At 43.0% G+C, this 17,518-nt stretch overlaps 1 protein-coding gene across 1 annotated transcript; it reads left to right on the top strand.

Annotated features, from left to right (window-relative positions):
• Positions 1–2,038: 2,038 nt before the first annotated feature.
• LOC102294972 (cystine/glutamate transporter) lies at positions 2,039–7,977 on the top strand (the record flags this gene model as incomplete). The annotated part of the gene is given in 4 exon segments (XM_005953275.3): positions 2,039–2,165; positions 4,198–4,313; positions 6,310–6,435; positions 7,499–7,977. Coding segments are annotated over 4 exon segments (473 nt in total), but the record flags the coding sequence as incomplete, so codon positions are not given.
• Positions 7,978–17,518: the final 9,541 nt, after the last annotated feature.

Here is a 17,518-nt window from a genome sequence, read left to right as displayed (position 1 = left end):
CACGTGTGTGTCCGACAGCAGAGGGGAAGAAACTGTTCTTATGGCGAGAGGTTCTGGTGCGAATGGACCGGAGCCTCCTGCCTGAGGGGAGCAGGTCAAACAGACTGTGTCCAGGGTGAGAAGGGTCAGCTGAGATCCGAGCTGCACGCCGCAGTGTCCTGGAGGTGTACAGGTCCTGCAGAGATGGGAGTCTGCAGCCAATCACCTTCTCAGCAGAGCGCACAACACGCTGCAGTCTCTGTTTGTCCCTGATAGTGGCTCCAGCGTACCACACGGTGATGGAGGAGGTGAGGATGGACTCGATGATTGCAGTGTAGAACTGCATCATCGTCCGTGTTGGCAGGTTGAATTTCTTCAGCTGCCTCAGGAAGTACATCCTCTGCTGGGCTTTTTTAATGACGGAAGTGATGGTGGGCTCCCACTTCAGGTCCTGGGTGATGGTGGTACCCAGGAAGCGGAACGAGTCCACAGAGGTGATGGGGGTGTCAGTCAGGATGATGGGGGGGAGTGGAGCTGTGTGCTTCCTGAAGTCCACAATAATCTCCACTGTCTTCGGTGAAGGAGCGACTCTTCCAAGGTAACACGCTCTGAGTTTCAACAGCTGATAACCGAGAGGGTGGGGTGAGTGTGTCTTATGAAGCACGAGGGTCCACTGAGCTGTGTACCAGGGGGCGCTAATGTACCTTAACATTGGTTGCTAACCAAGAAGAAGAAGAAGCTGCGAATCGGGAGGGAGGGGGTGAGTGAGTCAGTGATTCCTTCAACTCGTTCAGCATAGCAGGAGGGAGGGGGTGTGAGTCCTGAGTGATTCGCTTACGCTTACGATTCAGCACAGGAAGGGAGGGGGTGAGTAGCTCAAATGTGCTGTTAGCATGTTAGCAGAGCGATGCTACTGTGAACCGAGGAGCTATTTTCTTGATGTGAGCTTCTACTCAGGGTTTTTTCTTCCAGTTCAGAGCAGAAATGCTTTTGTTAAGAAACTGGCTGTTGTTTTTCCCCCCCACAATTTTAATTATAAGCTAGATATATTTCTACTAATGGAATTAGTTTGCTAACAGCAACAGGGATGAGTCAGTGAGTCAGTTGGGCTTGTGAATCATGATTCACGAGTCAGTAAAGTGATTCTCGAGTATTGAACGATTCGTTCACGAATCGAACATCACTAATCACTAGTGCTCAGTCGACTAGTGCCTGAGCTCGGATCATACCAAAATTAGGGGGAATTTACGACGGTACGCTCTGTGCTTCGTGTGTTGTTTTTGTTTTATACAGTTGTCAGGCAGGCATCTAACTAACAAATTACACTCTGAAAAAATGACCCGGGCTTAAGCCCTGTAAGCCACCACCCCCGTTCCGCTGATGGTTGACTCCAAATCTCCTGAACACTATGTCGATTTGAGAACGCAAGACCGAAACAGCGAGACCAAGACCGAGACCAAAGTCAGTCGAGACCAAGACAAGACCCAGACAAAAGTCCACGTAAAAGTGGTCTCGAGACCAAGACCGGTCTCGAGACATCCAACTCTACAAAAGAATGCCACATCACTCGATGGAAATGAGAATTATCAACCTACACCAGGCTGAAGTCAAAGACAGCCCGAAAGGATCTGAGGTCTGAGTTGCAGTCGGAGGTGCAACCCGATGGTGTCAGATGGACCGAAACATAACTTTCCAGAGGTGTTCTATGGATTTTTATTTCAGGCAAGCATGGGTCAGTCACGTCAGTGGTATCAATTCCCTTATTCTCCAGGAATTGCCTGCATGAGGCTAGGTACTGTCATGCACCAGAAGGAACCCAGGACCCACTGCACCTAATGGCTGTTGCCAAGCCTGTACTGAAATGGATAAATGTGATGCTTTTTTCCACTCAAAAATGTTGCTACAGAACTGAGGCAGCTTGCGCAATAATACATTGCTCTAATCATGGACACAAAGGGGAGAGAGTACACCTCTGAGACAGTTTAACAGTCCTGGGACTGGTATGTACCTAGCCTCTTGTTTCTGAGCTAGGATTAATATGTCACCTCTGTCACTACAGGAGCCCTGTCCTATGCTGAGCTGGGAACATGCATTAAGAAGTCTGGCGGCCATTACACATACATAATGGAAGCGTTTGGACCTCAGATGGCTTTTATAAGATTATGGGCTGATCTCATTGCTATAAGGTAATGCTTTTTGCCTCAAATTAAGTCTGAATCTTTAGCTCTACAAATCATTGTTTTTTGTCACAAAGTATAATATAAGGATGTTGCTTGTGGTGGCAAGAGTCACTGGTTCCAGCAGTAAGCAGCTATTTTCTGTAACAGTGTAAAGCCTTAATACAATGCTAACTCGGTAGCAAACAGAGAGACAGATGCAGTCAGTGACAGGTCAGTAGTTGGTGGAGACCAAAAACAAAGCTAAACAAGAGCAAATGTTGGACTTAAGTGAGTATTAACATGATTCAAAAAGGAAGCTGATGTTACTCATCAAACCTGATGGGACCTTTGCCATAACATCTTTACAAGTGTTATCTTTCAGTTTGATTTACAGATCTGTTGCTCATTAGTGACCACATAGTATAAATAAAACTGAATTGAATTGAAAGTTTAGACTCGGGGTGTCACATGTAACCACGGGTTGACGATAAATCTGATTATATAAATTGTCTAATTGTATGTGTTTGCACAGTTACTGGGACTTATTCAACACAAAATACAACAAGTTGTATGGAGGTGATGAAAAGGTTTAAGAAGAAAAGACAAGAAGCTATAGATGAATTTAAATGGCAGTATTATTTCTATTATTATATTATATATATTATTGCATTTGGGTGCTCTAGTTTAGATTATACCACATCAGCACAAAAATAATTTCTCTCAATCTCAGGCTTTTACATCATCACCATCACACAAGTCAACACTGCTGTAATTGGTGGAGGAGCAGAAAACAACTCGTACGCCTCTAGTCACCTAATGTGTTACAAATATTGTGTAGTCTCTATTTTACAAAAAAATGGTGTATACATAATCTCTTAGACTGTGTTTGGTGGGGAGCAAAGGCTGAATGGCTGCATGTGACACTAAGTTTACTTTGTACCACAGAGTTTAAAAAATGCTCTATGGAAGTAGATGTGTACACAGACAAGGTGAAGCAGTACAAACCAGTCTACTGGCTATTTGGAGCTGCACAATCTTATGCTACCCTCAGGCTACAAGGACTGAATGGAAACCATGGGAAATGAACAGAGAGGGAGGCAGAGAATGAAAACAAGAATGAGGGGGGGGGGACAAAGAGCGATTTCCCCGGCTGCAGTGACTGCTGTGGGAAATGAAGAGGGAAATACAGATGAGCCAGAAGCTGAGCCTTTGGGACTAGCCAGTATTGTTTCATTCATATTGAAACCAAGCCCACTACTGTGCACACATGAGGATGTGATTATGGAAATGCTATGTCTAGGAAGTTGCCCATCTGATATTACAAACAAACTCCCATCGTTATACCTGCTACAGCGGGACTTACAGCGGGATGTGAAAGCCGGCTTGGAAATCACCACGATCGTATTTATTTGAGAAAGCTTTTAAATAGACCACAGTCTGTGAAATGTGCTGTATAAGTAAACGTTGTTTTTTTTTAAACTTATTTATGATCTAACACATGTACCATCACCAAGTAATTTTTTTCTAAGAAGTCTTGTCACATATTTCATAACTTTCTATGAGGTCATGTTGGATCTTTCAGCATCAGCTGTATTATGCTGGGTTAAAAACACATCAAACTGAGATCCTTTGATTTCATTTTTGTGACTTTTGTGTTTCACTTGCTTTTAAAAATGTATATCACAAAAACAAATATAACAATATAACAAATATGCTGCCATCTAACAGATGCTTGTTTTCCCATATCCACTACTGCATTTCTTTGTTTCATGTCAAGCTGCAATGAATCGAAGTCATGTATTTGCTTTGTATTAGCTTTGACTTTGGTCACCACCTTCAGTGCTAGCTCTAGAACCATGTCTTTTTTGCTGTACTGACTTGATGAGACTGCCAAAGGTGAAGATGCAGAAAATGAAACAAAGCTGTAGTTGAAGGTGACTAAAAAACTCTACAAGGCTGGAAACATAAGTGATAATCTTTTATGAATGTATGAATGTTACCTAAGGTTATATAAATTAATGTTAATATAAAAACTGACATATTTGGTTGCATCTTGCAGGCCTGCAGGCATGGCGGTCATTTCTCTGGCCTTTGGTCAGTACATCCTGGAACCTCTGTTCATGCCATGTGGTATACCCCCCCTGGCTGTCAAACTGGCCACAGCCATTGGCCTAAGTATATACCTTTGCTACTGTAATAAGGAGTGTTATAATATGCCCAGATGTTATCTTAGTGAATTGTTGTGAAGGGTGTTGTAAATAGCTCGGGTAAATAGCAGAAGACAGAAGTGTGCATTAGAAGGAAGCGGGGTTTGACAAAAAGACCCAGGACTATCCTCAGCTTATCAACCTTCTAAACACAAACATAGGGCACATCATACTAATACAATCTCCAGTATAGCAAATTCACATGAATGAGCATTTCAGAGCATTTTAAACTGGGCCACTGATTATACACACTGATAGTTGCTCAGTTTCTCATATTCAGCCAAACTTTCCTACGTTCAGCACTGTAAATAACTGAGTTTGAATTCTGTCAAAAGTAGGACATTTTGTTTATATCATAAATGTTTGAACATAAAGTATAATTTGTTTTGTCAACACAACAAATTATTGATGGAATAAATAATTGCATCATGGTTTCCCAACTAAAGGATAAGCTGAGTGAATTAGTTGATCCTTCTCATTTATCTGAGGGAACATCAGGGCTTTGTCAGTCTAGTCGAGAGATGTGATGCCTCTAGCATGTCCTGGGTCTATCTTGAGGCCAGTCAGGAAGGGTGCTAGGCAGATTGTTGAGCCACCTCAACTGGTTCCTGTCATTGCGGAGGGGTATTGGCTCTATTTCTGATGAAGCCAGCAGAACTACTTTACCCACTAAAAGCAGAGATGAGGCCACCAAAGTTGAAGCCTTCCATAATTTGCCTCCAACTAAAATTTCTGTCCATAGAAATTCTGAACATAATCAGTGACACAGAAATGCCTTAGTGCCGTCCAGCACCCAGTGCAAATTAGTCCCACTTATTTCCAACAAAGCGACCTTCCGACGTTCCGAGCTCTTGCTGTAGTTGTACAATGGCTTGGAACAGTGGGTCAGGCACCCCATACTCCTGTAGCACCTGCCACAGGATACCTTGACGGATGCAGTCAGATACCTTCTCCAAACGTACAAAACATTTGTAGAATGGTTAGAAGAAAATACTGACGCACATTAAATATCCTCGAAAAGGGATATTTCTTAAAGATGGTAATTGTAACCACAGTTTGCCAATACAGAGACTCCACCTCAGTTCTCCACTCAACGCAAGAGAGTCCAAAAACATAGAGGAACTCAGTGTGAATCTCATCCAATCCAGAGTTTCTGCCACCCAGTAGTAATTTAACTACCTCAGGGACCCTGGTCCTCCAACTCTGCTTTCTCTTCTGAACGCCTGTCAGTGGGATACAAGGCTGAGGGGCCCAAGTAACCCAGTACAGGGTGAGCTGGAGTGAAGTGGAAGACTGAAAAGACACCACTTGATATATTCGTATATTATATAATTATCATAATATAATATAATATAAACATGTTTTGACAAAAACAAATGCCCCCCACGCCCAAATGTAGCTAAAGGCATCTGGTTATCAAAAAGCTTACAAAATGTTTCCTTCAATTCTAAACTGGTTTCTTGTAAGGCAGCGGTCCCCAACCCCCGGGCCTGGACCGGTACCGGTCCGTGAGTCGTTTGGTACCGGGCCGCGAGAGTTGAGGCTCAGGTGTGAAATGTATAGTTTTCAGGGTTTTTATCGGTTTTCAGCGTTATTTTGTTATCGTTTTTATCGTTTACTTTTCACGTGTGTTATGAATAAATTTCTTTTTTTTGGTACCGGTACTAGTTTTATTTTGTTGTATTTATCCGCGACACCTTAAAGGCCAGTCCATGAAAATATTGTCGGGCATAAACCGGTCCGTGGCGCAAAAAAGGTTGGGGACCGCTGTTGTAAGGCACATTTGATAGTAGCCACAGAAAACAACATTCAGGCATCGATCTTTAGTCACTTCATAGAATGTAATCCCACTTACTAAATGTAATAATGTGATATGACTAGCTTAGACTTTTCTGTTGATGGTGAGCCTTCAATATGGTCACAAACACTGTATGACTGCTTGACATGGTTCCCTCTCTCTGCAGCGTCTGTTATGTACCTGAACAGTATGAGCGTAACGTGGACAGCCAGGATTCAGATCTTCCTCACTGTCAGCAAGCTTCTGGCCATTGCCATCATAATAGTGCCAGGCATGTACCAGCTATTTAAAGGTATCATCAGTGACACCTCTCTAGCACTGCACACGTACACCACCAAAATTCTGAGTGTTCTGGGTTGCACACAGTGTTCAGCTGCACGTGATTCAACATGAATCCTGCGTGTCATACACACCTGCTCACAGCATGCTACAGGTCGAGCATTTATTGGTGTCCGCACAGCAGGATTTTAGAGGTGGAGTTTCTGTCTTCCTCTCAACTGCAGACTTTGCTGTACTTTAAAATGTTATTAATCTAAAATGTTTCTCTGAAGCAATACTGTATGTGTCAGTGAGCGCTCTTTGTATTCATTCCTTAAAACAGTAAAGTTAGTACATATTATGTATATAATGTTCTCCCAAGCCCTGGACTGCACACAATCTGTTGTATTTATTCAGTTTATCTCTCTTAATCTTTTTCACTCTGTCCACATTTCTGTAACGTAAGCCCAGATTGCAACTCATATATGCATATTTAATAAATTAAATAAATCTTCTTCATGAATTTGACCTTTAAATTAATTATACTTTTAATAACTTGATTATACTTTTGGGCTGTTTAACTCAGCATTTTCCTAATGTGAACAAATTATTAATTCAAAGAAATTTCTTAATTAACTTCAGAAAACGAATTACTCATTGACACGCAAATGTAATTACTGATTTTTCTTTGTGTGCCCGGCTGAGTCATTTGTGCACAGAGATAATGAAGCACTGTACTCCTGAAGCCTCTGCAGAAGGCAACCTCCAGCTTTAACATTGTAAAAAATAAATCTACATTTGCACAGCTGATGGTGAATCATTGCAATTAATGTAATAACTCAACCATGGAGTTCATGTAGAGAGGCCAGTGTCTCCAGTAGCCCTCAGGTATACAGAGAGCTTTGTGATCATTTCTGTGATTGCAATTGTTAAAGATATTAAAATGATTTAAGAATTCACATTTCTCCCACAAAACGCTACGTCCAGATGACCAGAATCAACTTTTGGAAATTTACTTTCCTGGATGATTGAGAATGCATCAAGACATCTTGCACAATACGGCAAATGTAGCAGTTGATGTGTGTGCATGCTTGCAGGAGAAACCAGACACTTTGAGAATGCCTTTGACCTGAGTAATGTGCAGCTCTCTGGTATGCCACTGGCTTTCTACTCTGGGATGTACGCGTATGCTGGATGGTAAGCGTGCGCACGGTACACACATACACACACGTCTGGTTTGCTATCCTCCTGGTGACATCCCATTGACATAATGCTTTCCTGAGCCCTTTACTCTAACTCTAACGATCAAAAATGAATGCCTAATCCTAACCCTAATCATAACTACTTTAAAGAAGATTATTTTTTCAGGGAGCCCCTCATCCTTCCCTCAGTCTGGGAACCTGAGTGGTATACATTGTATGATACCATCCAGGACTTGATGCGCTATCAGAGAATTACAAAATAACAGACAGTAAAGTAAAGTGTGCGTGTTAGTCCCCATAGGGAAATAGTTCCTCTGCATTTAACCCATTCACCCAGTGAAGCAGTGGGCAGCCACCAGTGCAGCGCCCGGGGAGCAGTGTGTAGGGACGGTACCTTGCTCAGGGGTACCTCAGGGTAGCCGTTCAGTGGAGTCGAACCCCCGACCTTCCGATCATGGGGCCACCACTCTACCTACTGAGCTATCCCTGCCAGATAGTAATCAAGCCGGCGGACAAAGGGTCCAAAATAGTTCTAATGGACAAGCAGCAGTATAGGCTGGAAGCAAATAGACAAGTGGAAGATGAAAAATACTATAAAAATATTCCTAGCTCTATCCAAACTGTGGTACAGCTTCAAATAAGACAAATCGTCAGACAGCTTTTCCATAAAAAGTATTACTCAGCTAAACAGCGGGACTATTTATTAGGATCCGACGATCCAAGGTCGAGACAATTCTATCTGTTGCCTAAGATACACAATCGACCTGATACATGGACGAGACCAATAGTTTCGGATTGCAATAATCACAATACATTGATCTCTCTACCACAGGCATCCAAGTTATTTAAAAGATACATACCACTTCTTGCAGGTAATCCATCCCATGGTTGTGCCTAACCAAGCGTTTTTATTTACAATTGACATACACAGTCTTTAAACAAGCATCAACACACAGATGGGACTGATGGGGTGGAAAACTTCTTCCTGCGTTATCCGGTCACCAAGCTCCCAGATAACGCAGAAATTCTTCATCTGTTGGTCTATATGTCAGGTTGGGTCTTAGACTCAACCTCTCTGGGTACATCTCAGGCCCTCTAAAGTACGGAGGCCTATCTCCCCTCACCACACTCCCTGCCGGTGGCTGATGCCCTCAGACGGGTGTGGTGGTTGTCGTTGGGTGCTCATGTATTCGCTACTCCTGGTGGCCGATTGGCGGGGCCTGGCGCCTGTGGCCCGGCTGGGCCCCTTCCGGGGGGGGTGCCCTCAGGCCTCTGGCCTCTGGGCCTGAAGCTCGGTCCTCTCTGGCACAGCTGGCTGCCGGCAGAGCGCGGCACGCCACTGCAACCCCCTCTGGCCTCTGCTCCGTAGCTGCTGGGTGACCTCTCGTTTGGGGCTCTACTCAGCTCTTCCCAGGAGGGTGGCACGGTTCCCCCCCTTTGGTGGTCCTCCTCGGGTCCTCGTACTCTGGGGCCTCTGGATGTCTGGGGCCTGGATCTCCTCCATACCTGCTTCATGCCCTGGGGACGGGGCTATGGCTCCCCACACTCCCTAGCAGATCGTTACATGGAGAAACCTTTGAATACAAGCATGCTGATCCACACAGGTGTGCACACAGGTGTACACACGGGTGTTCACAGACAGCGACTACACCCGGCTGCTGCCTCAAAGCACATTGTGCGCTGTCTATCTTGCGTGCTGCACAATACATTTAATATTTAGTATCTACTGTTATCTACTGCTAGCTAGTTTATTGTGATGGTGTTGTATTTTTATTATGTTGCTCTTTTTTGTTTGTTTTCTCTTCTGTTTTTTCTTATCTCCATACAGGTGATCCAGGTGTTTTGTTTGTTTTTCTTTTTTTTTCCCCCCTTTCTCACCGTCTCTTCTCCCCTCTGGTTTTCTTTCTCTCCCTCTCTTTCTTTCATTCTTTCTCCCTGTCCTATCCCCCAGTCATGTCTGTCCCGTCTGTAACAACCGAAAATAAAATAAAATAAATACATAATTATAATAAAGGTCAATCAAATGGACCAATATGGCAAGGCCATGATGATCCACTTGGTAAAGTAAATCCACTTGGCATCTTTCTTGGCCTTCAGACAACAATTCTGATGGCTAAAGATCCAAACGGGACAGGAAAAAAATAAACAAAAAAACAATGACTTTGAATTTGACAATAAATGCTACTTACAGCTGGAAGGCACGACCATGGACAGAGATGCGCACCCCCGTAGGGAAATATTTACATAAGCAAGTGGGAAAGGGGGGCGTTGGCCAAGTGTGCACTACAACCCATGTTTTATCTCCACTTCTTAGAAGATATTATAGGCGTGTGGGCACGTGGAGAAGAGAGTTTTAAACAGTTCGTGCAGATTTTAAATACACATCACCAGTCGAATAAACTGAAATATGAGACCAGCGACTCTGAAGATGGTATCTAAAAAATTAGTTTCAAAGTAGTAGAAGTTCAGGCACGGCTGGCTGCCGGCGGAGCTCACGGGCGCGTCACTGCAACTCCCCCTGGCTTCTGCTCCGCGGCTGCTGAGTGAGCCCTCATCTGGGACTCTCCTCAGCTCTTTCTGGGACAGTGGCGCGGCTGCCCCTCTGTTGGTCTTCCTTGGTCTCTTGTGTTCTGGGGGCCTCTGGATGTCTGGAGTTTTGATCTCCTCCATACCTGCTTCATGCCCTGGAGGACGGGGCTGTGGCCCCCCCACACCCTCTAGCAGATCATTACATGAAGGAACCTTTTAAAAAAAAAAAAACAAGCGCGTCCATGCTCACAGGTGTACACACGGGTGATCACACCCACAAACTACACCCTTTTTGGCTCCTACCTCAAAGCACACTGTGTTCTGTTGATCTTATGTGCTGCACAATAATGTTTAATATTTAGTATTTACTGTCATATTCCCATATATCATTGTGATGTTGTTTATTCTATTACTCTTGTTCTCTTCTGCTTGTTTTCTTTTTTCTTTCTCAGCAGGTGATCCAGGTGATTGATATATGCATTTTTTTCTGCCCATTCTGTTGGTTTTTGTTTTTTGCCCTTCTCCCCCGTCCCTCTTCTCAGCTGTTTCTCTTTCCCTCTTTCTTTCTCCCCTTCTTTCCCCCAGTAAAAAAAAAAAAAAAAGTGGTAAAGGGGTCCTCAGAGTGTAAGCTGCCCACAATAATTCCTGATTTTTTTGTACTTTTAAAAAAATCTGACGGTGTTGACAAAAACTCTGGACACGATTTTAATCACTTAAAAAATATTTAAAAATAAAATTTCAATTGCATATTTTGATATTATATAAGGTATTGACTTAAATACTTAGTGTCACGGTTAGGTGGTCCTCACCGATTACCTTGCCACTTTTTGGGGGTGTTTGTGTGTACTGCTTCATGTTCTCCTCTCCATCTTGTGCATGTGTTTTGCTGCGGAGACATGTACCTCCGGAAGCCGTGGCACGGCACGGCAGCTGACCGGAGGGGAGGGTCCGGAGCTGGAAGCGTCGCACCTGTACGTAATTATTTCGCCGGCTACAACTGATCTGAAGCAGCCCTATTTAACGGTGCAGTCGAGTCACAACCAACGCTGGAACGTTGAACTAAACTGGGTAGCGTAATCGTGGCTAGTATACTCAGCTTGTGAAAGAGAGAACGGTTGAGTTACAGTGCGTGTGTTTTTCTCATCTGCCCCCAGGATTCAGAGATCGGAGGAGGAGCCGGCACAAGGAGCGGTTTTGGATTATTACAGCACTGTCACAGATTGGAGAAGTCGAGGAGCGGTTTTGGATTATTACAGCACTGTCACTGAGGGGAGAAGTCATAGGAGCGGTTTTGGATAATTACTGCACTGCTCTTTCTGGATTACAGACTCGAACTATTGACTCACCTTTTCACTGTGAATAAATTCACTGTCACTCTGCAAGAAGTCTCGCACCTGAGTCCTTTACTTCCATTTCACCATGACACTTAGTGATGAGAGCCATGATGTTTAATTTTACATTACTTTTAATTTTTTTCTGTATTTTAATATTATCACACCTGCTTCTGGACAATGTATTTTTAAGGTACTGGTAATGTATTGTACCATTTAAAATAAATATATATTTATAAAAAATGCAAAATCGTAGTTTTGTTGTATGAACATTGCCTTGGTTTGTCTTTTAGGCAGTTGGGTAACACTTGTATGCATATTTTTAACCACAAAATTGGGTTTTATCTGCCGGACATGTTTTGTCCCTTATCTCAAGAATCACTGATGTTCAAAAAAAGGTTTTCTCAGGTGGTCTTAAACTTTATTGGGACTGGATTAATCTCTGACTCTCTCCCACAGCATGTATTTGTCCTGTGTTCCTCCCCTCAACCCCAACCAGACGTACTGCCCCACCCGCGCCCAGCCACCCTCCCCTACCCCGCCCTCAGTTCTGCTTGGAGCTTCTGTTCCATGGTTAAAAAGACGTTTTTACTTCTGCTCGCTCAAAGGAGGTCATGTAATAGTTGTGGTGTTCATTCCTACATGTCAGGATGATTGGCTAATATGTCCTGTGGTTAATGATTAAATCAGAATTGATACATCTCGTAAGTTCTGGTGGTTTTTAAGTTCACTGAGAGTCTGAAAAATTACATAATTCAAGTGTTATCTTTCTCAAAGAAACCAAGCATTACAGTGGGGCAAAAAAGTATTTAGTCAGCCACCAATTGTGCAAGTTCCCCCACTAAAATGATGACAGAGGTCAGTAATTTGCACCAGAGGTACACTTCAACTGTGAGAGACAGAATGTGAAAAAAAAATCCATGAATCCACATGGTAGGATTTGTAAAGAATTTATTCGTAAATCAGGGTGGAAAATAAGTATTTGGTCAATAACAAAAATACAACTCAATACTTTGTAACATAACCTTTGTTGGCAATAACAGAGGTCAAACGTTTACTATAGGTCTTTACCAGGTTTGCACACACAGTAGCTGGTATTTTGGCCCATTCCTCCATGCAGATCTTCTCGAGAGCAGTGATGTTTTGGGGCTGTCGCCGAGCAACACGGACTTTCAACTCCCGCCACAGATTTTCTATGGGGTTGAGGTCTGGAGACTGGCTAGGCCACTCCAGGACTTTCAAATGCTTCTTACGGAGCCACTCCTTTGTTGCCCGGGCGGTGTGTTTTGGATCATTGTCATGTTGGAAGACCCAGCCTCGTTTCATCTTCAAAGTTCTCACTGATGGAAGGAGGTTTTGGCTCAAAATCTCACGATACATGGCCCCATTCATTCTGTCCTTAACACGGATCAGTCGTCCTGTCCCCTTGGCAGAAAAACAGCCCCATAGCATGATGTTTCCACCCCCATGCTTCACAGTAGGTATGGTGTTCTTGGGATGCAACTCAGTATTCTTCTTCCTCCAAACACGACGAGTTGAGTTTATACCAAAAAGTTCTACTTTGGTTTCATCTGACCACATGACATTCTCCCAATCCTCTGCTGTATCATCCATGTGCTCTCTGGCAAACTTCAGACGGGCCTGGACATGCACTGGCTTCAGCAGCGGAACACGTCTGGCACTGCGGGATTTGATTCCCTGCCGTTGTAGTGTGTTACTGATGGTGACCTTTGTTACTTTGGTCCCAGCTCTCTGCAGGTCATTCACCAGGTCCCCCCGTGTGGTTCTGGGATCTTTGCTCACCGTTCTCATGATCATTTTGACCCCACGGGATGAGATCTTGCGTGGAGCCCCAGATCGAGGGAGATTATCAGTGGTCTTGTATGTCTTCCATTTTCTGATGATTGCTCCCACAGTTGATTTTTTCACACCAAGCTGCTTGCCTATTGTAGATTCACTCTTCCCAGTCTGGTGCAGGTCTACAATACTTTTCCTGGTGTCCTTCGAAAGCTCTTTGGTCTTGGCCATGGCGGAGTTTGGAGTCTGACTGTTTGAGGCTGTGGACAGGTGTCTTTTATACAGATGATGAGTTCAAACAGGTGCCATTCATACAGGTAACGAGTGGGGGACAGAAAAGCTTCTTACAGAAGACGTTACAGGTCTGTGAGAGCCAGAGATTTTCCTTGTTTGAGGTGACCAAATACTTATTTTCCACCCTGATTTACGAATAAATTCTTTACAAATCCTACCATGTGGATTCATGGATTTTTTTTTCACATTCTGTCTCTCACAGTTGAAGTGTACCTCTGGTGCAAATTACTGACCTCTGTCATCATTTTAAGTGGGGGAACTTGCACAATCGGTGGCTGACTAAATACTTTTTTGCCCCACTGTATGTATATTCACATATTGCACAAGGTAACAAACCCATGAGCACATCTGTCATTTTTTTTCAAAGATTTGAAAATGAATTGAGAAATCATTAGTACACAGAATTAAAGCTGAACACAATTAAAACCCGGAAGTGAAGGATTGCCCAACTGTTGAAGGTGGAGCCAGGAGAGCCCCCGGGCAGAGGTTTTGTCTGTGTTCGCCCATGTCCATCTCTGCTGACCTCTGGCCTGCATGTGCTTTAGGCAAAGACCGTAGTGGAGCTTCAGCTCTCCTTTGTTGGACTTGCACTGCTGTGGGTATTCAACAACAGATTCTGCTCTTCTCCAGTGTTTTTTTAGTCTTTTTGTTCCCAATAAGACTCTGACCAGTCAGAACTGAATTCAGGATTAGACTGCAGATTCTGACCTGACTAAACAGCCTGTAGGCATGGCACATCCTCTGTGTAACATGACAGAGGCCACATTTTGGCATGGACATGCAGATAACAGGCGGAAGTGCTGCTGTAAAGGTCCTTGGGTTTCAATACTTGAGATCATCATTGACAGCAAATGAGTTATGTTCATGTGTAAAATGAGTTTGTCCATTTACATTTCTAGAAACTGCATAAATATGTCTGTAACTTCTAAACAGTCAGTGCAATGTTTTTGTTAAACCCTTCAATTAAACTGAAACGCTGTATTTCAATCACATCCTGACTGTTTGATTTGAAATCTACTGTGGTGCTGAACACAAAGCTACAAATACGCATAGTTAGGTCCATATTTGTTGGAGCGAGACACAAAGTGTGAGAATATTCAGAATGAGTCGCAGCATCACAGCAATCATGCAGGAAAAAGTTTTATAAGTGTTGATGCTGTGTGACTTTTACAGTCTCCAGCAGTGAGTTATCAGGTCACTGTGCATGTGTAGCCATGTTTACAGCGATGCTGTGAAGCAGACTGAAGTTTGACTGAGACTTGAAGATCAGACCCAAGTTAATGAGTTCAGCCCTGATGGCTGCCATAAAACTTTACTCTGAAACATTCAGCTCATGGTTTGAAGCAGATTTCTGTGGCTGTGAGATGAGCCTTTATATTTAAATCATCACTACACTTCTGATATTTGCATTAGTGAACTGTAAAATAGCAGCTTTAGCACAGAAGAAGCTTACTCAACGGTTTCAATACTGACAGTGTTTTTGGCAGTGATGGTTACATCTCTTCTTTTTTAATCTTACTTTATACAGAAAACAAACGACTTCTGTTTGTTACTTTTCTGACTTCTTTTTATGTCTTTTGTTAAATTTCTACAGCCACAAACAGTTTTCTGAAGCTCCACCAGTATATTACAAGAGCAGAACTCCTCTGCTCATATTCCAACTCACCAAAGAGGGACAGCACGCCACAGGCAATCCACACCAGCAGGGACACTCCCACACTTCCGGAGTGCTTCAGGATTCCCTTTGGTGAGATGAAGATCCCGGCTCCGATGATGGTCCCGATGATGATGGAGATGCCTCGGAACAGGGTCACCTTCTTCCCCAGTTCTACCTTTCCATCCTCACGCTTGAGTTCTGTCCCGTTTGAGGAAGCTTTGTGTCCATTTGCTGCAGTTTCTCTGTGAGCAGATGCAGAGCTTCCAGTCATCTCTGTACACAGTGCCTACCCCGCTTCTTCTCTTTATGAATGCTCTGTCTGTGACTGCAGACACCCTGTCTTTGTGACTGAAACTTACAAAACTCTGAGTTAAGACTAAAGGCCAGGCAGGCCGCGCTCTCTATCTCTCTCTCCTCCCACCCACCAACCTTCACTCTGCCCTCCCTCTCTCTTATCTCTCTCACTTACGTCTCACTTTCCTGCCCGGCTGTCTACCCTTTGACATCACCAAACTTTTCTCTCCTTTCTTTCTTCTCTGCACTGCTGTCTCACCCTGAGTTTGCCTTCCTACAGCCCCTCTTGAGTAAATCCTGGCTCACGTCAGTGAGGTGTTGCTCTGTTGGGTAATCATGACACAGCAACCTTTTTTTCAACACAGACTCACTCGTTTCCTCATCTCCACCCCTTATCCAATTTCTCTTTTGTCTAATTTCCTCTTGTAATTCAATGTCCTCCTCTTTTTATTAACATGATGATACAGGTCTGTAACCTGCCCTGGGATGATTTCAATCGAGGCGAGCAGGTAAAATCAGCTTTCCTGGGACAGCAGCAACTTCAAAGAGCTATACAAACTGCTTTACTTCGAGGTGACCATGGTACTCAAGGGAACAGAAAATAAGGAAGTATTAGAAACCCTGTAAGGGCTGGTGAAACACTGCTCTGTTTTTTGTAGAATCAAAGTTAGCTACTGAACATGCCTATCATTGTTTTCACTGCTAATCAAATTATCATGTAAGAAAACAAAGGCACAGGAATAAAAAGGCTTTCTGTGTCTTTCTCTTCCCCTTCTGCTGCCTTGTGAAACAATCCTGCTTCTCTGTTTCCAAGAAAATGGTCAAAACCAAAATGTTGTTTTCTCTGCCAAGCTTGAAAATTGTATTGGCTGCATGGTTCTTCTTTCTGATATCTGGTTTCATAAAGTTATGAAGAGTGAATGAATAGTGGCATTGTAAAGTGCTTTGGGTGCCTTGAACAGCGCTATATAAATCCAATCCATTATTATTATTATTATAAGTTTGATCAATACATAAAAGAGAAATGTGTTCAAGTAGTAACAATGACTGCTTGCATGTCTGAATTTTGTGTGCGTACATGATCGGGCTTCAGCCTTGGTAGATTAGTGGTGACAGTAGGAATGTGAGAAGATAAGAACTCTGTCACCAGACGACCATCATACATGATTTTACATGAAAGAAATTCATATGTGAATTTTACTAAATTATGCTTAACGTTGATCAGAAAATAACACAGTGTTTCATGAATGGGAATTTTACCACATCCAATAAATAAGATAATAAAAATTTTGAAGATATTCTGATAGGAGGAGTCACTGAGAGGCTGTACAGAGTCTGACATTGGTGTGTGTCTGTGGTGCAGGATTGGGCTGCAAGACACACACCAGTCTCTGAATGTCTGACTTGTAAAGCGTGTAATTTAATTAAAAGAAATTGCATTAAATAAACTGTGATTGACAAAAACACAGTTTTAAAAAGGAAAAGAAAGAATTCATCTGTTAAAAAAAGGGATTATGTTACAATGAATGTGTCAAAGTACAGTTAAATAAACTGAATGAAAGATGAAGTGAATTCTATTTATGTATGACCCAATGTTTGAATGTGACAGATTTTCTGTGTTAAGACTGACAAAGAAAATAAAGTGATTTTAAAGTTTAAACTTTGTGTTAAATCATGTCAGTCCGATAGACAGAGACTGGATGGACATTAGGTGAGTAGACATTAATAAAGTGACGTCCAATAAGAGAGGGGACAGAAAGGGTTCTTTTGCAAGATAAGGATCTAAGACAGCTGAAAGTGACACCAGAACCTGTGAACCTGCAAACTGGTTGTATATTTTTGACTTTCCAGTTTAGCTGTGTTAGATGGTTAATTCAGGATACATCATACTTCCACTGGGTGATTATCATCAACTTGGAACGCAGCATAAATGCATCCTCAGGTCTGGTTGTGCTCATCCTTTCTCTAACCTGTGAGTGCAAAAAGCTCTTACAGGTTACTCTAGCGCTGTAA

Source organism: Haplochromis burtoni, unplaced genomic scaffold (assembly GCF_018398535.1).
Source record: "Haplochromis burtoni strain Fernald_Lab_line unplaced genomic scaffold, NCSU_Asbu1 Contig_854, whole genome shotgun sequence".
Taxonomy (NCBI): Eukaryota; Metazoa; Chordata; class Actinopteri; order Cichliformes; family Cichlidae; genus Haplochromis; species Haplochromis burtoni.
Note: the sequence above shows the minus strand (reverse complement) of the source record. Positions and strands in the feature narration are given on the sequence as shown.